General features: G+C 45.6%; 1 protein-coding gene across 11 annotated transcripts in view; it reads left to right on the top strand.

The window, feature by feature from the left end:
• The window catches only part of SLC39A14 (solute carrier family 39 member 14), a 42,962-nt gene extending 17,324 nt beyond the window's left edge, over positions 1-25,638 (top strand). For 4 of the 11 annotated variants that reach the window (XM_058550555.1, XM_058550557.1, XM_058550558.1 and 1 more), the window contains 8 exons: positions 9,856-10,133; positions 11,948-12,134; positions 15,050-15,219; positions 17,193-17,315; positions 18,027-18,224; positions 18,351-18,558; positions 19,809-19,993; positions 21,938-25,622. In XM_058550555.1, the coding sequence (XP_058406538.1) occupies positions 9,870-10,133; positions 11,948-12,134; positions 15,050-15,219; positions 17,193-17,315; positions 18,027-18,224; positions 18,351-18,558; positions 19,809-19,993; positions 21,938-22,084 (1,482 nt within the window). In that variant the 5' untranslated portion in view covers positions 9,856-9,869 and the 3' untranslated portion in view covers positions 22,085-25,622. Of the gene's footprint in view, positions 1-9,855; positions 10,134-11,947; positions 12,135-12,947; positions 13,118-15,049; positions 15,220-17,192; positions 17,316-18,026; positions 18,225-18,350; positions 18,559-19,808; positions 19,994-21,937 lie in introns of all 11 variants that reach the window. The other 7 variants (XM_058550548.1, XM_058550547.1, XM_058550550.1 and 4 more) reach the window with 6 other exon arrangements.
• Positions 25,639-26,743: the final 1,105 nt, after the last annotated feature.

Here is a 26,743-nt window from a genome sequence, read left to right as displayed (position 1 = left end):
GATAATGTCTGAAGGCCTTGCGGGGGTAGAATGTCTATGAAGGGATGCCCTGAGCAGCCTGTTCCTCTTCAAGCTGGAGGGGCCATGCAGACAGACCTCAGTTAGAAGGGAGGTTGGACTTTGCACCTTCCAGCAGAAATTCTCTGCTTCTCCCCCTTTGTGTGCCCAGCACTGGTCCAGGCACTGTGTTATGGGGAGGGCCCTCCTTGCCTTCAAGGAACAAAACCTGTTGGGAAGGCTCCCTGGGAGACCAGGTAGTTGGGAGTTTAAAATAGTTGGAAGAGTGGTCCAAGAAAACTCCCTGGAAGAAGAGGTAATTGAGCTACCCTCTGAGAATAGGCAGGATTCAGGTCTATGTGAGGGGATTGGCCTGAGAGCTGGGAGGGCAGGGGGCAGAACGCACAGACCTGCAGTGCACGCTGTGCTATGACCTTGAAGCTGTCTCGCATTTATCAGAGTGCCCCTGTGAGGTTGGACGTGTCACAGCTTAATTGTGCGAGGGGCACATGGTAAGTTAATGGCAGGCCCCAAATTTGAACCCCAAATTTTAACCCAGCTTGTGATGCTGTCCTATGATTTAGCCACTAGATCATACATTTTACTTATTTATTTGACCCTGAATAACAAGTCCGGGAGTTTTGCTTCAACTGTGTGACGTAAGTGGTGGATGTGAGTACCATATTTCCTAAGCCACATGCCGGGCCCCGTGGTCTGACAAACAGGAGTGGACTTAGAGGGACAATAGGTCAGAATTTTGCAATTGCCTGTCTGGGAAATGTTGATGGGTGAATGATGAGAACAGAGGTGACTCTTGCCCTGGGGGGTTCTGGGTGGGGAAGCCCTGGCTGGCTGCTGCTCAACACGGTGCCTGACTCAGTTAGTTAGTTTTGGACTCCGGCTGGAATGGTGGAGCTTGGCAAAGGCATTCCCTCTCTCCCCTGCTGATCCACTCCTTGGGGCCCGGCTGTCATTACCCTTGCTCAGGGCTCAGCGTGTGGCTAAATCAGCCATCCGCAGCAGCCGGCTGTGCTGGCTGCCCAGGGCCCTGACACCAGTCTCTGCTCTTCCCAACCTCCCTCCCACAGGCACTGACACACACAATGGGGGCTCAGTAAATATTGGTCGATGAACAGCAGGCTGCTGGTTCTAATTTTGTTCCTGCTTCTGGGTCACCACTACTTTTTTTTTTTTTTTGTAGTTTTCCCACCCCGCCTCTCCCAGCAACGTGAGGTTTCACGGGGAGAGTAAGTGGGCTGCTGCCTCCAGGTACCCCGTCCCCCTCCCCGCTGGCAGCCCTCCTGCACTGTCTGTGGAAATAGCCTCCCCTGGGTGGCCTTTGGTTGAGCCAAACTTGAGGCTAAAGTTCTGGGGTGGGAACTGGAAGAAGAAAACACATCTTTTTAGGGTTTGTAGGAGAGAGGTTAGGTGGGAGGGCTGAAAGAGGCAAGAATGGGCCGATTGAGTCCTGGGCCTCCTGGGCAAAGCCGGCTGGCTTTCAAGCTGTAATATTTGCACTGTACTTGAGAGGGGCTTTCAGCTTGTCTGCGAGGAGAGTGGCCTCTTGGACAGTGTTCATTTGGTGGGTGGGGAGGACCACAGGCTGGGTAGATTTTCTCAAAACTCTTTGAACTCAAGAGAGCCTGTAGGACAGTATTTACTTAAGTACCAAGCTGTGAGTCTGCTGGTGTTCTAACTGGGTCTATTGGGACTTGCACAAATGATTGCATCATTATTAATTTGACCATAAATATTGGGAGTATACTAATTGTTTGTAGAACCCTTGGTAGTTTTCATAGTCTAATGTATTAAATACTGCTTTTACGGGTTCTAGATTTCGTGCCCTGAGTCATGGGTCGCTTAACGACAGGGATACGTTCTGAGAAACGTGTCATCAGGTGATTTCGTTGTTGTATGAGCATCATAGAATGCACTTACATAGACCTCGGCAGTATAGCCTACTATACACCTAGGCTCTATGGTGTTAATCTCATGGGACCAACATTGTGTATGTTGTCTGTGGTTGACTGAAACGTCGTTACGCAGCACGTGACTGTACTTAGAAAGTTCTGACTCCTTAATTAATTATAAAAAAAATCACCCATGTTTTCTTATATTGCTGTATCCCCACGACCCATTGGGACATCAGTGAGTTGAAGTTAAAAACAAACAAACAAAAAGAACACTACAAATAGTCATCATTAATATTAGGTGAACATTATTCCAGATAATTTTCCAGGCATACTCACAGATAAATGGATATAAATATTCCTATAAAAAAGTATTAAAATTTCCCTGAATGTAACAGAAGAAACTGTAGTAAAATTAAAAGAATTATTAAGCTTTAAAGAAATGTATTTTTCACAAGAAATTATGTCCTAAAAGACCCCAAAAGGTTAAAAAAAAAAGTTTGGGTCATATTTATAATTACTTGTTTCTATTTTAGACAGTATTTACTGACTCTTTGCTGTGAAAAATGAGGACATTAGCATTTTCACATTTTTTCTCATCTCCTTTCTTCCCATCTCTTGATTGTGTTAATTATTTGATTGTCCATTTTTATAACATTTTTATAGCTTTTTATAACACTATTTTATAGCTTCTGTCAACCATAATCCCAATAATTGGTTTTTATTTCCTATAGGAAGGGTTTAATTACTTACCATCAGTCTCCTTACCATGGTTTTTGCATTGCTGAGCTCTTTATCTTTATTTCTCTATTAATTAGCTGCATTTCATTATCATGTCATTTTTCTTCCCCCTGGAAAGGGACTGTAGTCTCGACTTCTTTCATGCTTGAGAGTTTCTGCCCGTTGTCTTTACCAAGTCTGTGCGACGTCTTGGCTGGGAATAACATTCGTGGTTCATATTTTCTTTCTCAGAATTGTGTAAATGTTGTTGCATTTTCTTCTGATACTGAATGTTGCTATGGGGAAGGTGAATGCAGTCTGAATTTTCTGCAATTTAAAAGAAGTTTTATTATGTTTCATAATTTTTGTTATAAGATATTTTGGTGAAAAAATGTTTCTTCTGATGCCTGAAAAAGTCTTTTACGGTTCAGTAGCTTCACTAGGCAACGTCTTAGTGGTGAGCATTCTGCGTCACATTTGTGTGGAATACGATGTATTATTTCAATCTTCAGATTCTGTTTTTCCTTTCATTTCAGGGAAATCTTGTGTTACTTATCTTTGAACATTTCTTCTAGTCCGTTCTCGGGTTCTCTACTTCGGGAACACCAATTATCCCTATGTTGGTATCTTTGTCTTCTTACTGTTTGCTTTGTCTTTTCCATCTGCATTCACCGTGGTTATCTCGAACCTTCTCTTGTCAGTATTTCTACTTTAAATTGCAGTATAACTTATTGGTTCTCCAGTGATGTTGTTTTGCTCTTTTCTCTCCTTTCACTTCGTTTTGTTTTATGATCTCACTGTTGAGCCTGGCTTTACCGCGTCAGTGTTCTGGTCCTTCTGCAGTGTGAAGCAGATGTGGGGGACGGCTTTCTCTCGAGGCAGGTTTTCTTTCTGTTGACGTCTTCGTCTTTTGCGCAATTTGCCTGCTGTTCCTTTTCATCGTGTTCACACTAGCATGCAGTTCTTTTGGCTCTAAAATAAGACAATGATTTTCTTCCCACCACGTTGAGGCTGCTTTGTTCCCCACCCCAGCGACAGCCATGTGAGGGGTGGCTAGTTACGGCCTGTTTCTGTTGCCTGAGTGAGCCGGGAGTTGGGGATGAACTGGGTCTGTCCTCTGTACTGGGATTTGGGCGGCGGCCCCTGGCACGGTCCACGCCACTTGCTGGGAGATATGTTCCATTTCTGTTGGAGGGGAGGAGTGCTCACTGGAATTGAATGGTTTCCTCAGCCGGCATGTGGCCTTGGAGCCCTGACTTCCCTCCCAGTCAGCCCATTGTTCTTGTTCCAGTTTCACCTGTTGCTTTGTTTTCCCAGCGCCTTTCCCGCTACTCCTCAATTGAAGAGAGCAAGAATTGGCAGCAGTTGGCCTCTCTCCAGGCTTGGGGAGATGTAGTGAGGATTCTCCTGGTACTGTTCTTGTTGCCGTGGCTGTCAGGGCTGGGCCGGGGCTGGGAGAGGAGCCACATGTGGTGCCTCCTGCATTTCTTTCCTTGCCTCTGGTTTTGAAGTTATTCTATCAGATTATGCCTGTATCCTTGTTTGGTTGCTGTTGGTGGCTCTTTTTTTTTGCTTACTTTTTACTATTTTTTTACTCAAATGTTAATTATCAGGGGAAGGAAAATTGTGATGCCATTTCAATTTTTCATCTTAACTCAGAAATCTTTACTTTTATATAGTGTTTCAACATACTTTATGTTTCTTAATACTCATGACGCTCTGTGGGCTTATTTTCCTCTTTCCAAAATAAGGAAACAGACCTAGTGAGGTCAGTGAGTTGCTTAGAGTCGCTACAGATTGGACTTCTCACATCCTGTGCAGTGTCAGGAAGCCAGAGTCAGCGCTTCCCTGTTACTCCAGGACCGAAGACAGATGCCAAGGGTTTTGATTCCTCAAGAACTCCTCCTCCACCCTGAGGCCTAGCCTTGTCTTTCGTCTGCAAGTTTCAGGGTATTTATATACCTCTCCTAATTGAGGCTCAGGAATGTTGTCCCCTTGCCTTACCCAGAGCCATTGACATTTGTTTACCCCTCAACAGTTAACCTTTAGTGAAGAGTGTCCACTGGGGAGACATTCCCACCAAGTCGACAGGTGACAGCCTTAGAATGGGGTGGGGGTGGGGACTGGAGAAAGACAGGTTGTTTGAAGGTCTTCTGCAGCAGTGAGCTGTTGACCCAAGAGAACCCCCCTGGAGGGTGGGGCTCCCTGGTAGTAGTTAGTTGCGTCTGGATGCTCACAGCTCTGGAGGATGCACCAAGACCACAGGTACCTCGGAGGCCCCTGCTGTCTGTCCCCAAGAGGAATATACGAGAACTAGATACCTCTTTTTACATCCTTTGGATTTCAGGTAGGAAGAAGACAGTTTGGGGGGAAAGCTTGAGGTGATTCACTAAGGCCGGTCAGCAGTGGAGCCATCATTTCTATCACCATAGCTTCCCGTTTTGCCCCTGCCCCCTCACCCACATTCCTTATCCACATTTCTAACCCCCATGGTCATCCTTTGTGTGGATAATCAGCCTTTTCTCAGTTTTAGGTAAGGTGCTTTGGAAAAACCCAGTTCAGACTGTCTTTACACCAATTCCTACCCCTCAGCCTGTAGCTGACTAAGACCCGCATTTAAGCGTTCTGACCTCATAATTCGTTATGCTCCCACACAGCCCAGACTTTGAGCATCATAGAGTGGGCGTAAGTAGGGAGGGTTATAAGCACGTGTCTTTTGCCTGTTTCCTGTGGCATACTAGCCAGCTTGGTAGCAGTTGTGCCTTAGCCAAGTCTGTCTCTGGAGCATCCAGTCTTCCACGTTTCCTTCCTCACCCAGAGGACTCTGAGAGTGAGAATGGTGGGCTCCCTGGCCAGCTGGTGGCCAGGGAAAGGAGTGGATGTTTGGAGGCCTAGCAGCTCCCAGGCCCCTGGGGTGTCTGTTGCATGTTCTGCTCACATCATGGCAAGTCACTACTTTGTCCCCAAAGAGAAGTAAATGTTTGCTCCTCTCTACGAGGGAAGGTGGGCATAGAAGAAATGCAGCATGGTAAATCCAACAGTAAAGTGTGTCCACAGGACAGAAGTGCTGCTTCCACAATGAGAAACTTCTGGACCAAGTGAAGGGATGACAGGCAGATAGAATTCTGATTTAGGAGCCTCCAAGATGGTAAGGAAACTGGAAGTTCCACAGAGGGTCTGAGAGCAAGCATTTCTTGCTGACTTTCTCACAGGTCTTTCAATCCCCCGGGAGGGTTGGGTCTGGCGCCTTGGAGACAGACCTAAGACACTAAAATAATTTACTTCTTTGAACCAGAGCCAAGTGAACAAAGGGTGGAGAGACTCCAGCTTCTCTGTAGTGGGAGAGCCTGGTCCTCTGAGCCATTGTCTCCCCTCAGCTTGTTTCCATCCCTCCCCTTGTGGTCTTCTTACTCCTCCGGAAAGGTGTCCTGGAGCACAGCTGGCTCAGCTCCCAGGGAGGACTGGCATGGCCCACTGGGAGCCACCAATTTCCATGGCCTTAATAGAAGGGGCTTCCTCCTGCAGCTGGGGCCACAGTGAGGACCCCTGCCCAGCCTTACCATCCAGCTGCACCAAGGGCTATATGTGTTTTCTTCCTCTCTTCTTTCTTTCCTCCAAAGAATCTTTTCTAAACTTGTTTCCCTAGAATAACTAAGGAAAAAACAAATCTCCATTGGAGCAGAAAGCTCCCCTGTTGTGTTGGCCAAAAGGCCAGGGTCACTTGGATTTGAAGTGTCTTTAACAATGCCGAGATCCTGGACCAGGGTTTCTTACTGCCCTCCAGTTGTCGTTAGACTCTCCCCAACTCCCCAGGAGTGGGCCGTGTCTCCAGTGTCTGGCCAGGCAGGAGGGCTCCACTTGCTGAATCTGGCCCCCGCTGCAGGCTGCCACAGCGGCCACGCTGTGGGCCGAGGGGCCGCTGGGTTGGTGAAGAGCAGGTACTTTGTAAATGCTTACCTCAGCGTGAATGCCCATCCAGGTAAAGCTAAAATTACCTCAGATGTCTCACAGTTGAAGAGTTTTATGTTTGTTTCTGAGTGTTCTGAAGTTGCTGCAGATAAATTTGAGAAACACAGCTGAAGTGGGAACGATGGTTTGTTTTGTTGATGTGATTCTGCAGAAGGAACCCTGTAATACAGCCTGGCCTCTAAGGGGTACCTGGGGGTTCCCTTGCACAGGTCTTCAGGGTATCTTGCACCTGGATTTGGGGTGCTGGTTGGGGCGGATAGAAATTGGGGAAGATCTGCCTGGAGACATGCAGGATTTTGTGGATCTCCATGGGACCCAGGGCCTGTGTTTTTATGTCTCCACACTGTGGGGACAGTGGTTGAGTGAGCTGACTTTAGTGTCCTTCAGGCTTGGCTTCAGTTCATGATGAATTCAATTTCTGGCTTTGCTACTCTCCTGCTCGCTGTGGGTCGTGTTTCCTAATCTCCAAACCCCAGTTTCCTCATCTGTTAGACGGGTAAGGTTCCCAGCTTCTCTTCGACAGATCAGGGAATGTCAGTGCTTAGCAGGGTTTGCGCTCATCATCTCTTGGCCTCTCCTTCTCCGAGTCCATGCAGCCCCCCTCCCCTTTGTTCTGACAGCACAGCCCCTGCCTTAGACAGATTACAGTGTGGTTGGGGGGAGAACAGCTTTCTTTGTACAATGGGGTTTAGCCATTTTGGCCTAAGTCCACCCTGCTCACTATAATGTAACTTTTGGTTCTTGGTGGAGATTTGAGAGTTGTCAGTCTCAAAGTAACACTTTTATAAACCATCATTTTTGCTGATGCCTAATCCATTCATTTGTGTGACTCAAAGTATATTCCATTGAAGAGTGATGTTTAATCACTTAATTCTGTGCGTGCCCGATGTGTAGAACCTAAAGCCTGCAGTGTCCCCGGGTGTGCTTGTGGTAGGGACTTGAGTGATGTGTGTGCTGCAGGCCTGGAGTAAAGTTAGCCATGTGGATATTCCTGATAGTTCATTAGCAGCTTAATATCTGGGCTGAGAGGGAGTCAAAGTGGAGGAACCTGCTAATTAGAAGTCTTAAAACAATAATAGTCACAATTTATTGAGTGCTTTCTATAGTTCAGGCACTCAGTAACTTGCCATAGCTCCTGTCATTAAATCTTCGTAATAATCCAATGAAGTGGGTACCAGTTTTATAGATGACAAAACTGAGGTAGAGAAAGGCTGAGTAACTTGGCCAAGGTCACTTAGCTGGTGAGCAGTGATACAGAAATTCACGCCAGGTCTGTGTGGCACTAAAGGCCATTGGTAAGCTGCATCGCTGCTCTGGGTGATTCTAGAATGTTGACTGTGCATAAATAACTTGCCCAAGATCACACAGCTGCTAAGTGGCAGAGCCAGGATGCAAACCAGCCTGCTCTTAACCACTCAGCTGTAGTTTGTATGTCACAGGCAAAGGCCTGGAGGTGAGTGACCCACTGCAAGGCCTTGTGCCCGGAGCCCAGCCACAATAATTGGGTTCCTGGGTCTCGTTTAAGGAGGCTCATTTTCCCCTCCTGATATTTGTTTATTTCATTAATTAAATTATAACTACATTAAGGGAAATGATTAACAAAGAAATGTCATTAGTCCTACTCCCTTAAGCTTTCATTTCTCTCTGTTCTTTCTCAGTTTTTTTTTTTTTTCTTTTGCGAGGAGATCAGTCCTGTGCTAACATCTGCCAATCCTCCCCTTTTTTTTGCTGAGGAAGACTGGCCCTGGGCTAACATCCACGCCCATCTTCCTCCACTTTATATGGGACGCCACCACAGCATGGCTTGCCAAGCAGTGTGTTGGTGCGCGCCCAGGATCCAAATCGGCGAACCCTGGGCCGCCGCAGCGGAGCATGCGCACTTAACCGCTTGCGCCACCGGGCCCCCGCTTCTCAGTTCTTAACTCTTACATAATTGCTCTGCTTCTTTACTTAGCATTAAACTCATGATTCTCATTTTATTAGTTGCATGCTATTCCATGAAATTGGTATATAATAATTCACTTGACCATAACATATCTTTCTGCCTATAGCCTTTTTATTTTTGGATTGCTTCTATAGTGTAGATTCTAGAAGTAGAATTACTAATTCAAAGGATTTGAATACTTTTATCATCATATAACTTTTCAAGAGTCATATTATTTATATAACTCCAGCAGTATTCTCTTGATTAACTTCACTAACATTCGGTTTTATATCTTGTTTTAAAAAATCTGTTTTGGGGCCAGCCCCCTGGATTAGCAGTTGAGTGCGCGCACTCCGCTACTGGTGGCCTGGGTTTGGATCCCGGGCGCGCACTGGCACATTGCTTATCCAGCCATGTTGAGGCGGCGTCCCACATACAGCAACTAGAAGGATGTGCAACTATGACATATGACTATCTACTGGGGCTTTGGGGAGAAAAAGAGAAAAAAAAAAAAAGGAGGAAGATTTGCAATAGATATTGGCTCAGGGCTGGTCTTCCTCAGCAAAAAGAAGAGGATTGGCTTGGATGTTAGCTCAGGGCTGATCTTCCTCACACACACACAAAGTCTGTTTTGCTATTTTAATAAGTAGCAATGGCACCATCCATCTTTTAAATTTGTATTCTTGACAAACTGGAGAGACTGAGTATTTTTCATGTTTGTTCCCTATTTTACGCAGTATAGAAATAAACCTTTGTCATGTTTAATGGTGTATAATTTTTCCTAGTCTGTTTTTTTCCCTCTTTTAGTTGTATTAATTTTTTTAGATTTTTATTTTTGAGAATTTCAAACATATACAAAAGTAGACACAATACTATAATGAATTCCCATCTATCCATTACTTAGTTTCAACAATTATCAACTCATGCCCAATCTTGTCTCATCTGCACTTTCATGCAAATACCCCTTCCTTTGTTATTTTGAAGCAAATCCCAGATATCATTTAATAAAGAGATATCATTTAATAAAGAGATAATCAGTATCTCTAAAAGATAAGGACTTTCTTTTTTAACATAACCACATAGTTTTTTACTTTTTAAATTTAGTCAAACCTGTTGAATGTGTCTCCTTTTATTTTTTTTATTCTCTGCTTTCAGAAGGATTTTTCTCGAAAGCTAGGCAGAGGCATTAGAGAAGGAGTGAAGAGTCAGCTTAGATACTGACTGGATTTGGAGTCTGAGTAGAGATATTCCTGTCTGGAGTGTGGCTGACAGGAGAGCAGAAGAGAGGGGAGTGTCTTAAGTCTTGCCCTCACCTCTGGCTCTTTGCTCTTCCAGACTTGTTTGTCACCATGAAGCTGCTGCACCCAGCCTTCCCTAGCTGCTTCCTGCTGACCCTGCTCAGCTTGTGGAAAGCTGCTCCTGAGGCTCACGCTGTGTCCGGGGGGGCGCCAGCCATCAGTGCGGCCTCTTTCCTGCAGGACCTCATGCATCGCTACGGTGAGGGTGACAGCCTCACCTTGCAGCAGCTGAAGGCCCTGCTCAACCACCTGGATGTGGGAGTGGGCCGGGACAATGTCACGGAGCCCATGCAGGGACAGAGGAACCTCTCGACGGTAAGGCTCAGCTCTGCTCAGCACTGTCTCCGCCCTCTCGGGGTTCACAGTCCAGCTGGGCACAGGGAGCTCAGCTGCTCTTGGTAGGTAAGATTGAGGCAGGCAAGCCTTGATGACAGCGCAGAGGCAGTTCTTCCCCCATTGTCTGAGTCAGCAAGGCTGAGCCTCCAGCAGCACCTGCTGACCTGCATGGGTGTTTTGAAGCCCTTGTCAATGGGCAGCTGTGAAGTGGGAGCTCTCAGCCCTCCAGACTCTTTCTCAGAGCTGCACTGGGATTACCTGGAACTGCCGGTCAGGTGGAGCTCCGGGACAGCGAGCGTTGCTAACAGAGGGTAGAATTTCCGGGACAGCGAGCATTTCTAACAGAGGGTAGAGTTTACAAAGCCGTTTGCCCACTTTTCCCGGTGAGCCTCGCGGCACCTCTAGGTGTAGGTGGACAATCTTCATTTTATGGGGAGGATACTGAGGTCCTGCAGTGAGCTCCTGGAGGGACCGGGAGGGAAGCCCAGGTCTCGTGGCTCCTGGTTCTCTGTTCTTTCTTCCATATCATCTTTGCTAATCAGAGTCTGAGACTATTTGTGGCAGCCAAATATGTCAGCCAGTAATGTCTTTCAATATCTACTTTGTCCCCTGGGCTAAGTGTTGTGAGCAATAGAGAAAAATGAATCATGTTCAGGGAGTTTACCCTCAAGATGGGGAACTCAACCAACAGAGAACAAAGTAAGCTGATATTAAGATGAAGCGTTAAATACTGTGGGTTGAACAGTCATTGTAGGATTCAGAAATGAGAGAGGGGGATAAGTGTGCACTAGAATAATCAAGGAAGGTTTGTGGGCATGGTGTCCTGGAGCTTCACCTTGAAGGAGAATAGAGTTCGGAGAAATCTAGTGGCCAAGGGGGCCACGTGGCATGGACACAGAACTGCAGGAGCGCAGTGAATATCTGAGTCAGGGAGGAGGCTGCCCGGGGAGGCTGGTGCAGCCTGGCCCCAGAGGGCCTCCTGGCCAGCAGCAGCACCTTGGGGTCACCGGAGCCCAGCCCTCAGCTTTGTAGGCCCAGAATCTCTGACATGTCAGCACACCCAGAGGCTGACTCTCTTACAGATAGATCCATGTAAAACCAAACTCAGATAAAGACTGTGACTTGTGAGTGTATAGAGTATAATTAGAAGTAAAGCTGCAGTGTTTCACAGGAATGGTATGTGAGAACCACTTCCCTGATGCCTCCTAAGGGTACTGAGAGCTCACGTCCACTGGCCAGGCCACACTTGCTGCATGGTAGACTTTGAATCTTCAGATTTTCCTTCCTTCCTTCCCTAATCTCTGCCATCACGTTCTCCAGGCTGGGGACAATACTGTAGGTCAAGGAGACTAATGTTTCCCTATAGATGCCAGTGCTCAGTAGCTCTGGAGAAGTATCCAGAATCTGCATTTTAATATAAGAGCTCCCTGGGCTATTGTGTATTTGGTATCTGGATGCAGCTGTATCTTAAGATACAGAATCGTGTTTTCCAGAAACTACACCCTGTTCACAATGATTGGAATTCAGTTGTTCCTAGAATTTTGGGGCAGCCATTTACAGATGGGTATGCATAAGGTGTGTTCACTGGGTGGCTGATTTCTAAGATTACTTATTAGTTTTTCAAGTCTAGGGACTACCTTGGTCTCATCCCTGGAGATTAGTCTATAGATTCCCAGAAATTTGGACAGTTCTGTCTTCTTTCTTTCCCTCTTGGAAGGCCAAGTCGGTTGTTGCTTAGGGGCAAGGTGTGACTTTGGCTCTAAGAGGCTTTCTGCCCCTTCCCTTCGTCTCAGTGCTTTAGTTCCAGGGACCTCTTTGCTGCCCACAACTTCAGCGAGCAGTCCCGGATTGGGACGAGAGAATTCCGGGAGTTCTGCCCCACGGTCCTCCAGCAGCTAGATTCCCGGGCCTGCTCCTCCGAGAACCAAGAGAACGAAGAGAACGAGCAGACAGAGGAGGGACGGCCAAGCATGATTGAAGGTGAGCTGGGTGGGAAGGCAGGGGCCTGGTCCCCGTGCTGTCTTCACCTGGACCGCTGACTGATCGGATGGTGCTGCTCACTGAATATTTAACCAGTGACGAGTTATCAACATCGGAAGGGGCAAATTAGAGGGATGATTGTACCGGTATCTTTTGCACTCAAAAGACTGGTCCAGCACATTGTCAGACTGGACGGCATGGCTGGTGAATGTTCAGTGTTGGGCTTTTGGACCAGTCTGTAGATGCTTTTTTTGGCCACTTTTCCATTTTGGTTTTCATTAAACTACATGGGGGCCAATGCCTTGGTTTTACAGTTTAACATTTAAGACCTTACAGAGTCTGTCCTCCGCCCAGTTCATCCTTTTCCACCTCCCCTGCCTGGTACCTCTGCTCCAGCCACAGTGGGCTCACCGTGGTCTGTGAGTGTACACAGCTCTCTCAGGCCTGGCTTGCCCTTCTGACATCCTGTCGCGCTGGCGTGTGGTGCCCGACACTCGGTACCTGGCATATGTTGCTGTGTCGTGCCTCATGTCGTTTCCAGCTATCAGTATTTAACTCGTGGTATTTAACCTTTCATGTTGTTTTCACCTGCCTCTCTATCTAAAAGGTCAGCTTCTTTTGGATAGCAACTTTGCTGTATTTTTCTAGGCTTCTCCACAGCACCTGGCAAGAGATGGACTCAACACATTTACTGATGGGTTGGTGGATCTCTGTCTGCTCTGATCACAGCTGAACTCAGAATGGGCTGTCCCAGGCAGCAAGAGCACCCCACCCTCAGTAATGGGGCCCTCGTCTGTTCTCGTTCCTCCGCAGTGTGGGGCTTCGGTTTCCTCAGTGTTTCACTGATTAACCTGGCCTCTCTTCTGGGAGTCCTCGTCCTGCCATGCACGGAGAAAGCGTTTTTCAGTCGTGTGCTCACTTACTTCATCGCCCTGTCCATTGGAACGCTGCTCTCTAACGCGCTCTTCCAGCTCATCCCAGAGGTGCAGTAGAACAGAAATGGGCACGTCCTCTCCCTGGGGCGTCCCCCCCCACCCTGTGCTCTAAGGCACCCGACAGCTGCCACCTGAAAAATTAACTTCTCCCTCATATCACGGAAGTGACTTCTGACTCTGGATCTCGAGGGCCTTCGCTCATTCCTGGGGCACCCACGTGTGTCTCTGGCCTCTTCAGGGGATGTCAGATGCAAGGCTCCTGGCATTTGCCCTCCCTGCTGGGGATCTCACAGCCTCCCTTCCCCAGTCAGTGTCTTTCCTGAGCTCCATTTGGAGGGCTCAGGAGGAAGGCTGCAGCTGGTGGTTGCTGTCCACATCCTTGGCACCCCGTACGCCTCTGTTCTAAGTAGAGGCCCTGGCAGTACTCGCTGTGGCCGCCAGAAGATGGTCCTTATGGAATGAGGTGGAAGGAAAAGAGGTTACCAAGTGAAAAGTAAAATTGGCCTAAAAAGCGAATGATCCTTTTTTAAAAGCAGGCCATAAGACGTAGTATAGAGAGCCAAACATAGAATGAAGACTCTCTAATAAAAACAAATGACATTAAAATCACAAAGTAAAGGGAAGGGGCACTGAATCCTTCATACCTTGCATCTTGACATTTTCCTGATAGGACTGACTTCCTGGTGCCTTTACTTAACTGTTTTGAAATGTTTGTTAATTTTGTTTTTTAATCATGACCACTAAGGAGCTAAAAAAAATAAGACCCAAGTTGACACTCTGCCCACCTCGTCAGCTCAGCGGGGACATGCGGTATGGCAATGACGGGTGGACCTCCTTTGGGTATGGTGGCAGCCGCCTTTCATAAAGAGCCTGTGTCAGGGCTGCCCAGCCTTTCCCAGTCAAGAGACTCACCCAGAAGAGATAGCAGGCAGGATGCCCAGGCCTGGCCTTGCCTGGTCCTTCTTCATAATGAGAGAAGAAATCTGGTTTAAGGTGAACTGTCCTGATACTGTCTCAGAATTCCATGTGAATCAGCAAGCACTTCTCAAGGGAGGCCTCATGTTGGGCTATTTTTTTCAGCTCCAGAAATTGAATTTATTAATTTTTTAAAGATTTGAAGTGAAATGCTTTGTTGTCTGTTGAATGAAAATGCGATAATTGTACACACTGCCCTGTGGCTCACAGGGAGTGCCTCACCCTGGCTTGGTTTCTTCCTGCCTGGAGTGTGGGACTGGGAAATAGTGGAGGAAACATTTTTTGTGACGGGGTGGTCTTGGAACTCTGTTCTCTGTGCCAGAGCCCTCTCAAAGCAAAAGGAAACCAGTGAACCAACAACAACAAAAAAACCTGAGAAGTTAAGAAACTGAGTTTATGGGCATTGGGCCTGACCTGTTCTCCATCCCTCTGCCCTGCACATCTGACTAGTTGTATCTTGCATAAGCCAGACCAAGTCCAGGTGGTCTTGCACGTGCCTCCACAGTTCGGGTCAGATGTACAAAGCAGACAGGCAGCACAATGATCAGTGTCTTTCCTTTGCTCTTGTTTCCTGTTAGAGAGAGCCCTTGAGTCCAAAGTCTGCCACGGGTAGCCTCTGGATGGGCCTGAGTACACCTCAGCTGTGTGACGAGGTGGCACCCCGCCCTGCTAGTCACACCAGCTGGCAGGTATAACTTAGGCCACCAAAGACAGCAGGGGCGGGAGCCACAGGGTTCCAAGGCCACTTTGAATTCCTCCTCATTTCCTCTGAACTGATTGAAGGAAATTTCATCAGACTTGAATCACTAACAAATTTTCTATTTCTCTCTCCCTCCCTACTTGTCTCTCTGATTTTTCTTTTGTTTCCCTTGTTAATATCCACCAAAACCTTCCTTGTTACCTGCCCACCCTCTCCATCTTCTTTCCCCTAAATGGTGGTTGCTGCGATGGGGCGCTTGCCCTTGTCCCTGTCCTGGGTGGGGCTGGCTCTTGCTGCAACGGCAGTGTGGGGATACGGTCTCCTCTGTGTGACCGTCATCTCCCTCTGCTCCCTCATGGGGGCCAGCGTGGTGCCCTTCATGAAGAAGACTTTTTACAAGAGGCTGCTGCTCTACTTCATAGCTCTGGCGATTGGAACCCTCTACTCCAACGCCCTCTTCCAGCTCATCCCCGAGGTATGGCAAGCCAGGGCTCTCACACACAGGAGCACACCACTCTCCTGGGGCCACAGGGCATAGTGGGAGGACCCTCCATTTCGATGGAATGCATGGAAAGGAGGTCCTTTTCTTTGGAAAGGGAAGCTAAGATTTAGGCATGAGCTAGGAGAGGTAACATAGCATAGATTTGAGAGCTGGGTTCAAATCCCAGCTCTACCATCAACAAGTTCTGTGACCTGGGGCGAGTCACTTAACCTCTCTGTGCTTCTGTTTCCTCATCTGTAAAATGGGGAAAATAATAGGACCTACCTCATGATGATGTTGTGAGGGTTATATGAGTTCATATTTGTGAAATGTCTGGTGCCTAGGAAATGCTCTCTGCTGTGTGAAAAGATCTAGCGTAGTTAGATCACTTTATGGCTGTCAATTTGGGGCTTTTGGCACAAAAAACCCCACATCAACAATCCATAGGTCTAGATAAAAAGATCAGTTCTCCTCAGCAGGGCATTTGGGGCAGAGGTGTGACTGAATGAAACCTCTGGTTCCACACAGGTTGATGGCACCTTTGCCCCTTCGCGTAAGTGAATGAGAAAGTCCCCCACCTAAGAGGAGGGAGCATAGTCTTGGTAAAGGTCCGCAGGCGGCCTTGGAGGCGGCTCACCTGATTTGGTGTATTCCCTGCTGTAGACCCGCTCGTGACTAAGCACGGGGCGTTTCGTCGTAGGTGGTCTGACAGGCCTGGACAGAGCCAGAGTGGAAGCAGAAAGACATGCTGCTTCTAGCACTTTATGATTTCCAAGACGTGGTTTTGTGTTTTCTTAGTTGATCCTTAGATCAACTCTGTGACATCGAGAGAGGAAGTGATGTTTTACCCATTTAACGGATACGGAATCTGACCTGCTCAAGAGCACGCATCCTGGAGGCCAGGCTTTATAATCCCTAAAGCCATGCTTTTGTGTTCTGCCACCCTTCGTGGAGAACTGTTAGTTGCCTATTTTCACTCTACTCTTCCCACAAATGATTTGACTCTCCTGGAAAGTTGACCTGAATGTGTCATTTCTACCCCTGAACTTGACCTTTGTGTCTCTTAGCAAACTATACTGGGGGGTAGAGATTGCATTTTGTCCCTTTAAAACAGAAAGAAAAACTTACCTTTTAAGCAGCCCAGAGTTGTGGTACTTGTGATCACTTTTATCTGTGAGCTGTGCACGAGAAGGCAGAAGTTTATTTGAGAGGCCTGTTTCCTGTCAGAAAACTGAGGATCAGGTCCCCGGACACTTTCCCAAGGCCCCATCACAGTCAGGAGCGTCAGAATGGAATTCTCAGAATGGAATTCTCCTGATTTCTACTCCTGTCTACTTCCCAATGGATTTTATTTTTTTTCCTCCATAATAGGTGAAGTTTCCAGAAAGAACTCAGAACCCCAGAAATTGACATGTGCAGGAACACAGACTGCTTTCTTGGCTTTGTGGTCACCGGGAGGTCTGCGGTCAGGAAGATGCCGCAATTCTTAGTACTTAAGTGGGAAATGGATTTCCCATTTTAGAAACTGTAATTACACCATCTCCCTTTGTGTTTATAGGCAAATCAGCTAGGGACACTAGATAACGATGAAAATAAACACAAGTGTCTTCCCCTTAGATACGGGATTTGCCGGCAGGGGCTGCCCTTGTAGCAGAGCACCAGGAGAAATGGAGACAGAGTCCTCGTTAAAAGTAGAAAACTATACCCAAGGCTATTCTCCCTAGAGTAACATTGTGAGGGTGATCCGTCTTTTGCATCAGAAAATAAGCTAGAGAGAACCTACCAGGTCTGGTGATGAGACATTATGGAAACATCAAGGGTTAGATTTTACTGGAAAGGGAATGGGTAGATGGCACAGTTATCTCAGTGCATCTCTTTCCCAGAATCAAGGAAGTGGTTAAGAGAGGAGAGAGGACAGTGAAGATTTTTTATTTTCTTAAACTCATTTTGTTTTCCTGGGTCCACAGGCTTTTGGTTTCAACCCTCTGGAAGATTATTATGTCTCCAAGTCTGCAGTGGTGTTTGGGGGCTTTTATCTTTTCTTTTTCACAGAGAAGATCTTAAAGATGCTTCTTAAGCAGAAAAATGAGGTGAGGCCTAATTGTTGGTAAAGGAAGTGCTTCTAGGGAAAGCATCTGTCTCAGAAATGCTTCTGTGTCATTACCTCACCACCAGTACAGTGAGCTTACCTGGTGTCCTCCTGCCATGGAGTAAACCCCACAGGTTTCATGAGTAGACATCCCATTGCACTTATGGAGGATGTTAGCAGAGGGCAAGGGCAGACCAGAAACCAGATCTGGCCTATGTGCCTTTTGCTAGGCGGTATTTTATCCCCTTTGTTTTATTCTGGATTATTTCTTTAATATACCTTTTATACCTTAGGAGATGAGGGAGGGGCTTGATACATACATTCATTGTGTATGAAATATGACTGCAAAGAAATGGGACCGATTATTGCAGTGTAGTTCCAAAAAGATATCTTTGGTGCCTGGGATGTGTTATCCCCTAAATGGTTGCTGAATTGAATAAAAGTAGCCCTCACAAAGGAGGAGCTCTGAACATTTTGAGCAGTGCTGTCTGGCGGGGAGGAGTGTTGGCCTGCAGCCACTGCTTTGACGCGAGCCACACTCTCACACTCCCCCTGGCCAGCATTCTGTGACAACTTTCCCTAGGCTTCTGTGCGTATCGCCTGCTTGTGTTTTCTAGTGATGGGAATGAGGTCTTCCCGATGCTCGGAGCACCTGCTCAGAGTGGGTGCTCAGTGGGTGGTTTTGGTGAGTGTCATGCTGACCCCTGTCTAGTCCCTCCAGCATCATCACGGACATAGCCATTATGCCTCTGAGACGCTGCCTTCCAAGAAGGACCAGGAGGAGGGGGTGACAGAGAAGCTACAGAATGGGGATTTGGACCACATGATTCCTCAACACTGCAGCAGCGAGCTGGATGGGAAGGCCCCCATGATGGACGAGAAGGTCATCATGGGCTCGCTCTCTGTCCAGGTGGGTGGGCCATCCAACGCTTGGTAGGGGCCTTTAAGCAGTAATGGCCTTGATCACTTAGGCCTACCTTGAAGGTCCATTGTCCACCCTTTGATCTGAGGGCTGTGGGGCTGGGCTTTCTTATAGGACCTGCAGGCTTCCCAAAGCGCCTGTTACTGGCTGAAAGGTGTCCGCTACTCGGATATTGGCACTCTGGCCTGGATGATCACCCTGAGCGATGGCCTCCACAATTTCATCGACGGCCTGGCTATCGGTGCCTCCTTCACTGTGTCTGTTTTCCAAGGCATCAGCACCTCGGTGGCCATCCTCTGTGAGGAGTTCCCACATGAGCTAGGTCAGTGTACATGCCCCTGCCCCTGCACTTGTGCTGCCTCAGTTACTGGCACAGGCACTCTTCCCTGCGGTTGACTCCTCCCACCACTTCAGAACACTGATTGTAGTTCATGAACACAGTCTCTGTGCTACTTGAAATCTAACCACTAATTTTTAACAGTTGAATTAATAATTGAAAATTGATCTTTGAAAATGATGAGAGTTGTTTTTTTTTTTTTTTGTGAGGAAGATCAGCCCTGAGCTAACATCCATGCTAATCCTCCTCATTTTGCTGAGGAAGACCGGCTCTGAGCTAACATCTATTGCCAATCCTCCTCCTTTTTTACCCCCAAAGCCCCAGCAGATAGTTGTATGTCATAGTTGCACATCCTTCTAGTTGCTGTATGTGGGACGCGGCCTCAGCATGGCCGGAGAAGCGGTGCGTTGGTGTGTGCCCGGGATCTGAACCCAGGCCGCCAGCAGTGGAGCGCGTGCACTTAACCGCTAAGCCACGGAGCCGGCCCGAGAGTTTTTTTACAGGAATGTTTGTTTCCATTTAGCCCCGTATCCTCTGGCTCAGTCTCCTCACCTGTACAATGGGGGTAATAATAGTACCTGCATCAGAGATTTATCTTGAGGATTAAAGGGGAAAAAATAGTGGAAGGGACCTACAATGTGCCGTACAGTCTTCTAAGTGCTCAATATAGATGATTTCTTACAGCCTGTTGATCTTCCAAAGGTTGAGGTGTATGTTAGAAGTCTGGTGGTGGAGGGAGTAGATGAGCCGGAGGTTGAGTTTTATCAGAGGGAGATTGTGAAAAGCCTGGACTTTGGAGCTCAGAGACTCGAGGTCAAGACCTGGCTTTGCCATTTATTGGCTTGTGACTTTGGGCAAATTACTTAACTTCTCTCAGTCTCAATTTTGTTTCCTAAAAATACTATTCATTGTAGTTGTGAGGAAGGAAGCTCCTTCTATTTCGCCATCAATCAAAAGAGAAATGAGGCCATTGCTAGTTGGTTATCTATTTTGAAAATCCTATGCACTATTTTCAGCCTCTGGGCTGGAAGTACATGGGCAGTCTTGCAGACGGAGACAACTCCTAGACACAAAGGTGAAGGGTGCCTTAGTTTTGTCACTGCCATCGCACATCTGGGGCTGTCTTGATTTTCCCCAGACTTTATCCGTAGTTTAAGCAGTCTGTCCACATCGTGTTCTCTGCCCACGACCTAGTGTGACTCTTGTCCACACCCTCCCCTCTTGTTTCCCCATAGGAGACTTTGTCATCCTGCTCAATGCTGGGATGAGCATCCAGCAGGCTCTCTTCTTCAACTTCCTTTCTGCCTGCTGCTGTTACGTGGGTCTGGCCTTTGGCATCCTGGCCGGCAGCCACTTCTCTGCCAACTGGATCTTTGCACTTGCTGGAGGAATGTTCTTGTATATTTCTCTGGCTGATATGGTAAGTCTTCCATAGTTTATGCCTTGTAGGCAAAACTGGACCGGGTTATTAAATTCATTGGATGGGAGGACAGCTAAGGGGTCATTAGTTTGTTTTTCATAACAGCTTTATCAAGGAATGATTCACATACACACAAGTAAGGTGTACGATTCAGTGCTTTTTAAGGAAACATTAGATTATAAAGAAGGAAACATTTATGTTCCTATGAGCATATGTCATTAAAGAAAATAATTAAACTCAACTCCAGGGTCCTTACTATGTTTATAAATAAATGAAAAGAAGAAGAGAGGGAGGGAAGGAAGGAAAGATAATTAGCCGTAATCATTCTCCCCCAGAACAATAACAACAACACTTGGGTTTGTTTCTTTTTTGTCTCAGTGCATTGTGTCTGTTTTTAAATAACTATGATCTTATTGAATATACCATTTTATGTCCTGATTTCTTTTTTTACTTAATATATCATAGACATTTTTCATGTTCCATACTCTTTAGAAGTATCCTTTTGAGTGGCGGTATTATTTGGTGAGAGGATGTATCTTACCCAGAAACTAAAATTGCTGGCTCAAAAGGGATACGTGATTTGAGGCTTTCAATATGTATTGCCACATTGCTTTCTAGAAGGGCTTACCCTTCTTACATTATCAGTGGTGTCTGAGAGTATATGTTGTACTGGACCCGCTAACATCTGGTGTAACCAGTTAGGTATTTTTGAGTTTGCTAGTGAAATACCTGATTTGTTGCATCTTTTGTATAACTAAGAGGGTTGATTTCTTTCCTGGTCTGTTGGCATGATGTGTGTTTGGCATGTCTGCGTGAATTATTTTCCATATCCTTTGAAAAAGATATATATTTTTTTTTTCAGAGAAGTCTAACTTTTTTTTTTTAATTTTTTGTTTATTGCAGTAACATTGGTTTATGACATTGTAAAAATTTCAGGTGTACATCATTGTACTTCTATTTCTGCATAGATTACATCACGTTCACCACCAAAATACTAATTACAACCCATCACCACACACATGTACCGAATTATCCCTTTCACCCTCCTCCCTCCCCCCTTCCCCTCTGGTAACCACCAATCCAATCTCTGTCCCTATGTGTTTGTTTATTGTTGTTATTATCTACTACTTAATGAAGGAAATCATACGGTATTTGACCTTCTCCCTCTGACTTATTTCACTTTGCATTATACCCTCAATGTCCATCCATGTTGTCACAAATGGCTGGATTTCATCATTTCTTATGGCTGAGTAGTATTCCATTTTTTGATGAAAATACTGACCACCGTGATCCAGCCTGCCTCCATGGAAACATCTTATACTCTCTGCTCTCCTATGGGGAGCCCTCCCCGCGGCTGGGATATTTTTGTGCATTACTTGAATTAGAAGGTCTCCTCATCGTCATCTGCCTCACTGGCCAGCAGGAGGAGGCCTTGGGTCATAGCAATGTTGTAGCTCTTTTCTCTGGCCCCTTACACAGCTGCTCAGTTTCCCAGAGAGATGACGTTTTGGGAGCAAAAAGATCTTCTCAAGTGTTTTTAAAGATCACAGTAAAAGGTTTATTTTTATCAAAGCAGTTATTTTTAGCCAGCATCTGAACACATCCAGGGCTTCATACATGTAATCTAATTTGTTCTACCTCAGTAGCTATAAAGTGGTGGTAATCACCTGGGAGAAAGACTAGCACATTCAAGTTCTAGAGGCTATTGCTGTGAATTTTCTTTGTAAACCAATTATATATTGTATATACTTATTATATATTAACATATAATATTAACTATTATAATAATATATATTATATACTAATTATCTTAATATTATGATATAAATATTAATAATAAATATTATGACAATTATTAGATATATCTCTCTCTCACTGAGTCGTCCTGGACTTAGGAAGTTAGGAAAGGAACTGCAGCTCTCCTGTTTTTCTCTTCTTTCTCAGTTCCCTGAGATGAATGAAGTCTGCCAAGAGGATGAAAGGAAGGGCAGCACCTTACTCCCCTTTGTGATCCAGAACCTGGGCCTATTGACTGGTTTCACCATCATGCTGCTCCTCACTATGTATTCAGGACAGATCCGGATCGGGTAGCGGCCTTGGCTACCCCATCCCTGGCCCGAGGACTCGGCATCCGCAAAGCACCTCGGAAGAGGCAGTTCTGTTAAAAACTGTGACACCGACTGTATTCCTGCATTCAAATGTCAGCTGTTTGTAAAATGCTCTATCCTAGGAATAAGCTGCCTGGTAACCAGTCTCTAGGTAGTGCCTCTCTCCCTTTCCTCTCCCTTCTTTCTCAGAGTGACTCTGGAACCTGAATGTAGCTTTAGAAGACATGCCTAACTTTTTTCTCTGGTTACCCTGGCCTCTTCAAACCAGCTCTGGGAGATTTTGAATCCTTTGCCCTACAATGCAAAAATATAGCCAGCGGTCATAACTTGGTTAGAAATATCAGGAGGTGAATCTATAGTTTGGGGTCCATAAATTTAAATGTGTATCTTGAACCTCAAGATGACCCATTTTTAAATGGATTCACCTATTTTTACAGAAAAGGTACGAGAGACAGGAATCCCTCCTAATTTTTCCAAGTCTATTCAGCTGCTTTTTCTCTCAAAGAGAACTGAAAGTTGCAACAGACGAATAGGGCAAGAGAGGAGGCCAGGATCATCCTGAGTGAGGGGGAAGTCACACCGACGGTCTGTGTCCTGTCTTGATGGTTACTTGTTCCCACGGGGGTGCTGGGTGTTGATTTTGTGGCTGTACCTGGTGTTTCATGGCCGTCCAGGTGAGCTGGCTTGTAGGATCAGGTCCCTGGACCTCCCCTTCTTCCAGGTTAACACTGACAGAGTGGAGGGCAGAGAATGAAGACCTGCGAGAAATCGATTGGTTTTGCTCTGATTTCCACCCCCCTTCCCTACTCCCATCTTCTGAGAGACTTTTTAGCTGCCTCCCTAGAAGCACATTCTGAGCACATTTACAATGCTTGTATTAGAGGGGAGACTGCACAAATTTACCTCCCCTGGTCAACACTTCTGCAAAGTGGCAAGTTGACTTGTAGAACTGGAATGCAGTTTATGCTCTTCTTAGACAAGGGTAATCAGAAATGCAATCAGTGCAGGCAAAGTGTAGGATGTATTAATTTCATAAGTAAAAGTACAAGTAATAGAACTCTGAGATGTAAGGTCCAAAACCTGATCGGGGCACCACAGATGTTTGCAGAGCAGAGGACCTACTGATTATGCTGCGTATGGGTTTTAAAGAGCACTCTCTAGGTTACCCCTTCCTCCCTCACCCTAAACAAGAAAGGGCGAATCATGTATTGAATTAAATATTAATTGCTCTAACTCTTCAGAAAATGGGTTGGTAGACTTGTCTGTGAGACTGTAGGCCAGCCTCAGGCACTGTGGAGCCCTCTCCTCAGAACTCGGGCTTCAAGGGGAGCTCATCTCCAGGTTCACTAGGTGAATTGATTTATTATTATCATATTGATAATATGAGATTCTTCAGCCACTTTGTGGAGCCAGTCTCTCCAGAAGCCTTTCTTAGTGGTGCCCACAGTTGCGGCCCAGGGGCTATGTTCACAAACTGATGTGTGTGCCTGACTGACAAGTGCTGGTGCATTGCCAACACCTGTGAGTTTTTCTGTTCTTACATGGGAAAACTTTCCACTCTACAGTAATTAAAAGCAGCATCTGTTTTGTTTTTTTCTTCTTGGAAAATGTCTCTCAAACCAGAATATTCTTAAAAAGAACATGAGTGGGGAAATTGCTGGTGATGCTTGATACATTTTTCTCCTTATCTTCCCTGTTGACTTGGATACATTTGAGAATGGGCTGAAGAAGGAAAACTTGAGTTTTAAGGTTCTAGATTAAATATCAGGACTGACTCCTGATAGGATTATGGTCCAGTTTTACCAAAGAACCAATTCATGGAATGTTGGAATCTAACTTTTATATTATCATTATTATTTTTACTGTCTTAAAACAATTCTTTGTCTTTTCTGTTTTATTTTTCTCAAATTGCTTTCAGGAGCTAGCAGAAAATAACACTCAAACTTGAAGGCTTTAGAAGATTTTGCTTTCCTTAATTCACATTGATGTATTACATTTATAATTTTAGCATTCCCTGTAGAGCTGTCATTCCTTACACATACCATTATTCATGGAGTAGAATACTAACTTGGAGTTATGGGTTTCTAGTTTTAGGAGAAGAGCTCAAAAATGTAATCTTTAACAAATTAAAAAGTAAAATATGAAGTAGTAGGGTGCTTTCCCTTTTCATGCATGTCTATGTTAACTTAAGAACTTTCCTTTCATAGACAGCTGCCTCAAGGGGAAATTCTCTAAGCTGTAATTGGTCCAGAGGCCTGAACTAGTTGGAGCTTAGGAGGGGTGGAGATGCTCAGATCATGCGAGTGATCGGATGTTGCCGCTGGCAACAGATTTGCCTCGTGAGTTAAAAATGTGGCAGTTTCTTTTTGACTTTGAAGTGTCGAATTTGCCATTTTAAACATTTGTACATATTAGGAGTCTGAGGAGCAGCGAGTTCTGAAGACGTTTTCACCCCTGGCATTAGCATCTTCAACCTCTTTTTCCCTGAATGGACCCGCTCCTGTTAACTTTAGCAAGGAAAGTATATGTCACATGCAGAAGCAGTGACCCAGGAGCAGGGCTTCTGCTTCTCACCTTGCCCTGGCATGCAGGTTGCCTTCTGTCCTTGTCCCCAAAGGTTTTTTGTGTCTAGTGTCAACTTGGGGCTTTCCCTCATTGGTCCTTCACCCTGGGTTTAAAAAAGAAGTCTTCTCTATTTGGGTATCGTAAGACCTGTTTTTAGTAAGTCTTCTTCCAAAGAGATGATAGTATGCTGGAAATCTGCTTAAAAAAGAAAAAGTTGTCTGATTTTTGCAAGAGAGCAGTTAGGTTTTTATTGTTCATATTTCTTTTTACAGTTCTGCAATTCCATCACAGTATTTTTTTACATAACTCAGGTGTTATGAGAAAAATTAGAAAATAATATAACTTATGTGGACTGTAAATGTTTATTTGTAAGATTCTATAAATAAAACTATATTCTGTAACTGGAATCCCAGGTGTGATCTTTTGCAATAATGTGGGTATAATGAAGACTGTTAGACACAAGGTGGCGATGATGTCTTGCTGACTTACAAACTGACTGAGTGTTTCACTGGTCCAGCTTATTTTGACAAGGGAATTTTCCAAGTAACCTGAGATACCAAAACATGCTCACTTTAAAATGATTAATTTATCTTTATTGAGCCTGTGACTTTGTGACATTGCATGATAGAAGAGCTGTGGTGTTTCCTAAGAAGAACTTTCTATCACGCTGCTTTTCCTTGTGTAAATCCACGATTTACTTTAACTTTAAAACTTGTAGAGTACTGTGGTTCATTTAAACCACATCTCCTGTATGTCTTACGGGGAAAAGTCCTGTCATGAGACTTAAAATTATAAACCTGTTCCTATGCCAATTTAGTCATAGGCTGTTGTTTTTCTTTGACAATAAAAATGAGCAGTAAGGTAAAAATATTGATGCGATCTTATTACTATATACCTTAGAGACTCCTAAATGCCTATTGCTCAGCCCTCCCATTTTTTAAAACTCAAGAATAATATATAAAGTGGCTCATATTGGTCTTTTAAATTGCATTAACTAGCTACTATATTGGACTTCCATCTGCTGAAGTTGTTCAAAATAACTTGCACTCCATCCTTCGGCTTGTGCCACTTCTGGAGAGTCTTCCCAGGCTGGGGTTGGTGCCTCCCTGTACACACCTCATTTTCTGGACTTGTGTTGTAACTGCTGTTGTTCCTTATGCATCGACTTCCTTCTGAGTGGAGGTTGTATCTGGCTTCTTCCTGTGCTTTCAGTGCCTGCCACACACAATGAATGAAGAGACCGGATGAAAATGCCTGTAAGTTCGGTGTTTGTGAACATGCTCCTTTTCCTCTGGCAGCAGGTCCTGTTGTGCTTTTCTGTCTCTGGTGTTGGTTTTGCTTATGCTGTGCTACCTGGTCCTCTATTTAGAAACAAGTTTGAGAGAGCTGAATTGTGGCCCATATAGAACAGAGCTAAGCAAAGTAAACAGATCATTAAGATTAAAACTTCGATATTAGCCATCTCTTTGTAATACTCTAACCAGCTATGCGATTTAGGACATTTTTGGTGGAAGGTGAATGCCCTTCGCCTATCATGTTGCTTCTGCATGCTCTTCTTTCCCATTCAGTGATGCTGAGATCTGACTGGAGCAAAATCCATTTCAAGAAATAAAGACAGCGAGCCAGCCCTGATGGCCTAGTGAGTGGTTAAAGTTCGACACTCTCCGCTTCACTGGCCCAGGTTTGGTTCCTGGGCACGGAACGACACCACTCGTCTGTCAGTAGCCATGCTGTGGTGGCGCACATACAAGAACTAGAAGGACTTAGAACTATGTACGGTGGCTTTGGGGACAAAAAAGAAACACATCAAATGTGGACATGGTTTTTTGATTTGTGGGAAAGCAATGCTCATCTATTTTAAAGGTTTTTGTAGTCTTAATGATCTAGTGTGAAATACCTAGACTTTTGTGTGTGTGTGTGAGGAGATCAGCCCTGAGCTAACATCTGCCAATCCTCCTCTTTTTGCTGAGGAAGACTGGCCCTGGGCTAACATTCGGGCCCATCTTCCTCCACTTTATATGGGACGCCGCCACAGCATGGTTTGCCAAGCAGTGCATCAGTGCGCGCCCGGGATCCG

The sequence above is a fragment of the Diceros bicornis genome, chromosome 11, assembly GCF_020826845.1.
Source record: "Diceros bicornis minor isolate mBicDic1 chromosome 11, mDicBic1.mat.cur, whole genome shotgun sequence".
Taxonomy (NCBI): domain Eukaryota; kingdom Metazoa; phylum Chordata; class Mammalia; order Perissodactyla; family Rhinocerotidae; genus Diceros; species Diceros bicornis.
The sequence above is the reverse complement of the archived record's forward strand: the minus strand, read 5'-3'. Positions and strand labels throughout refer to the sequence as shown.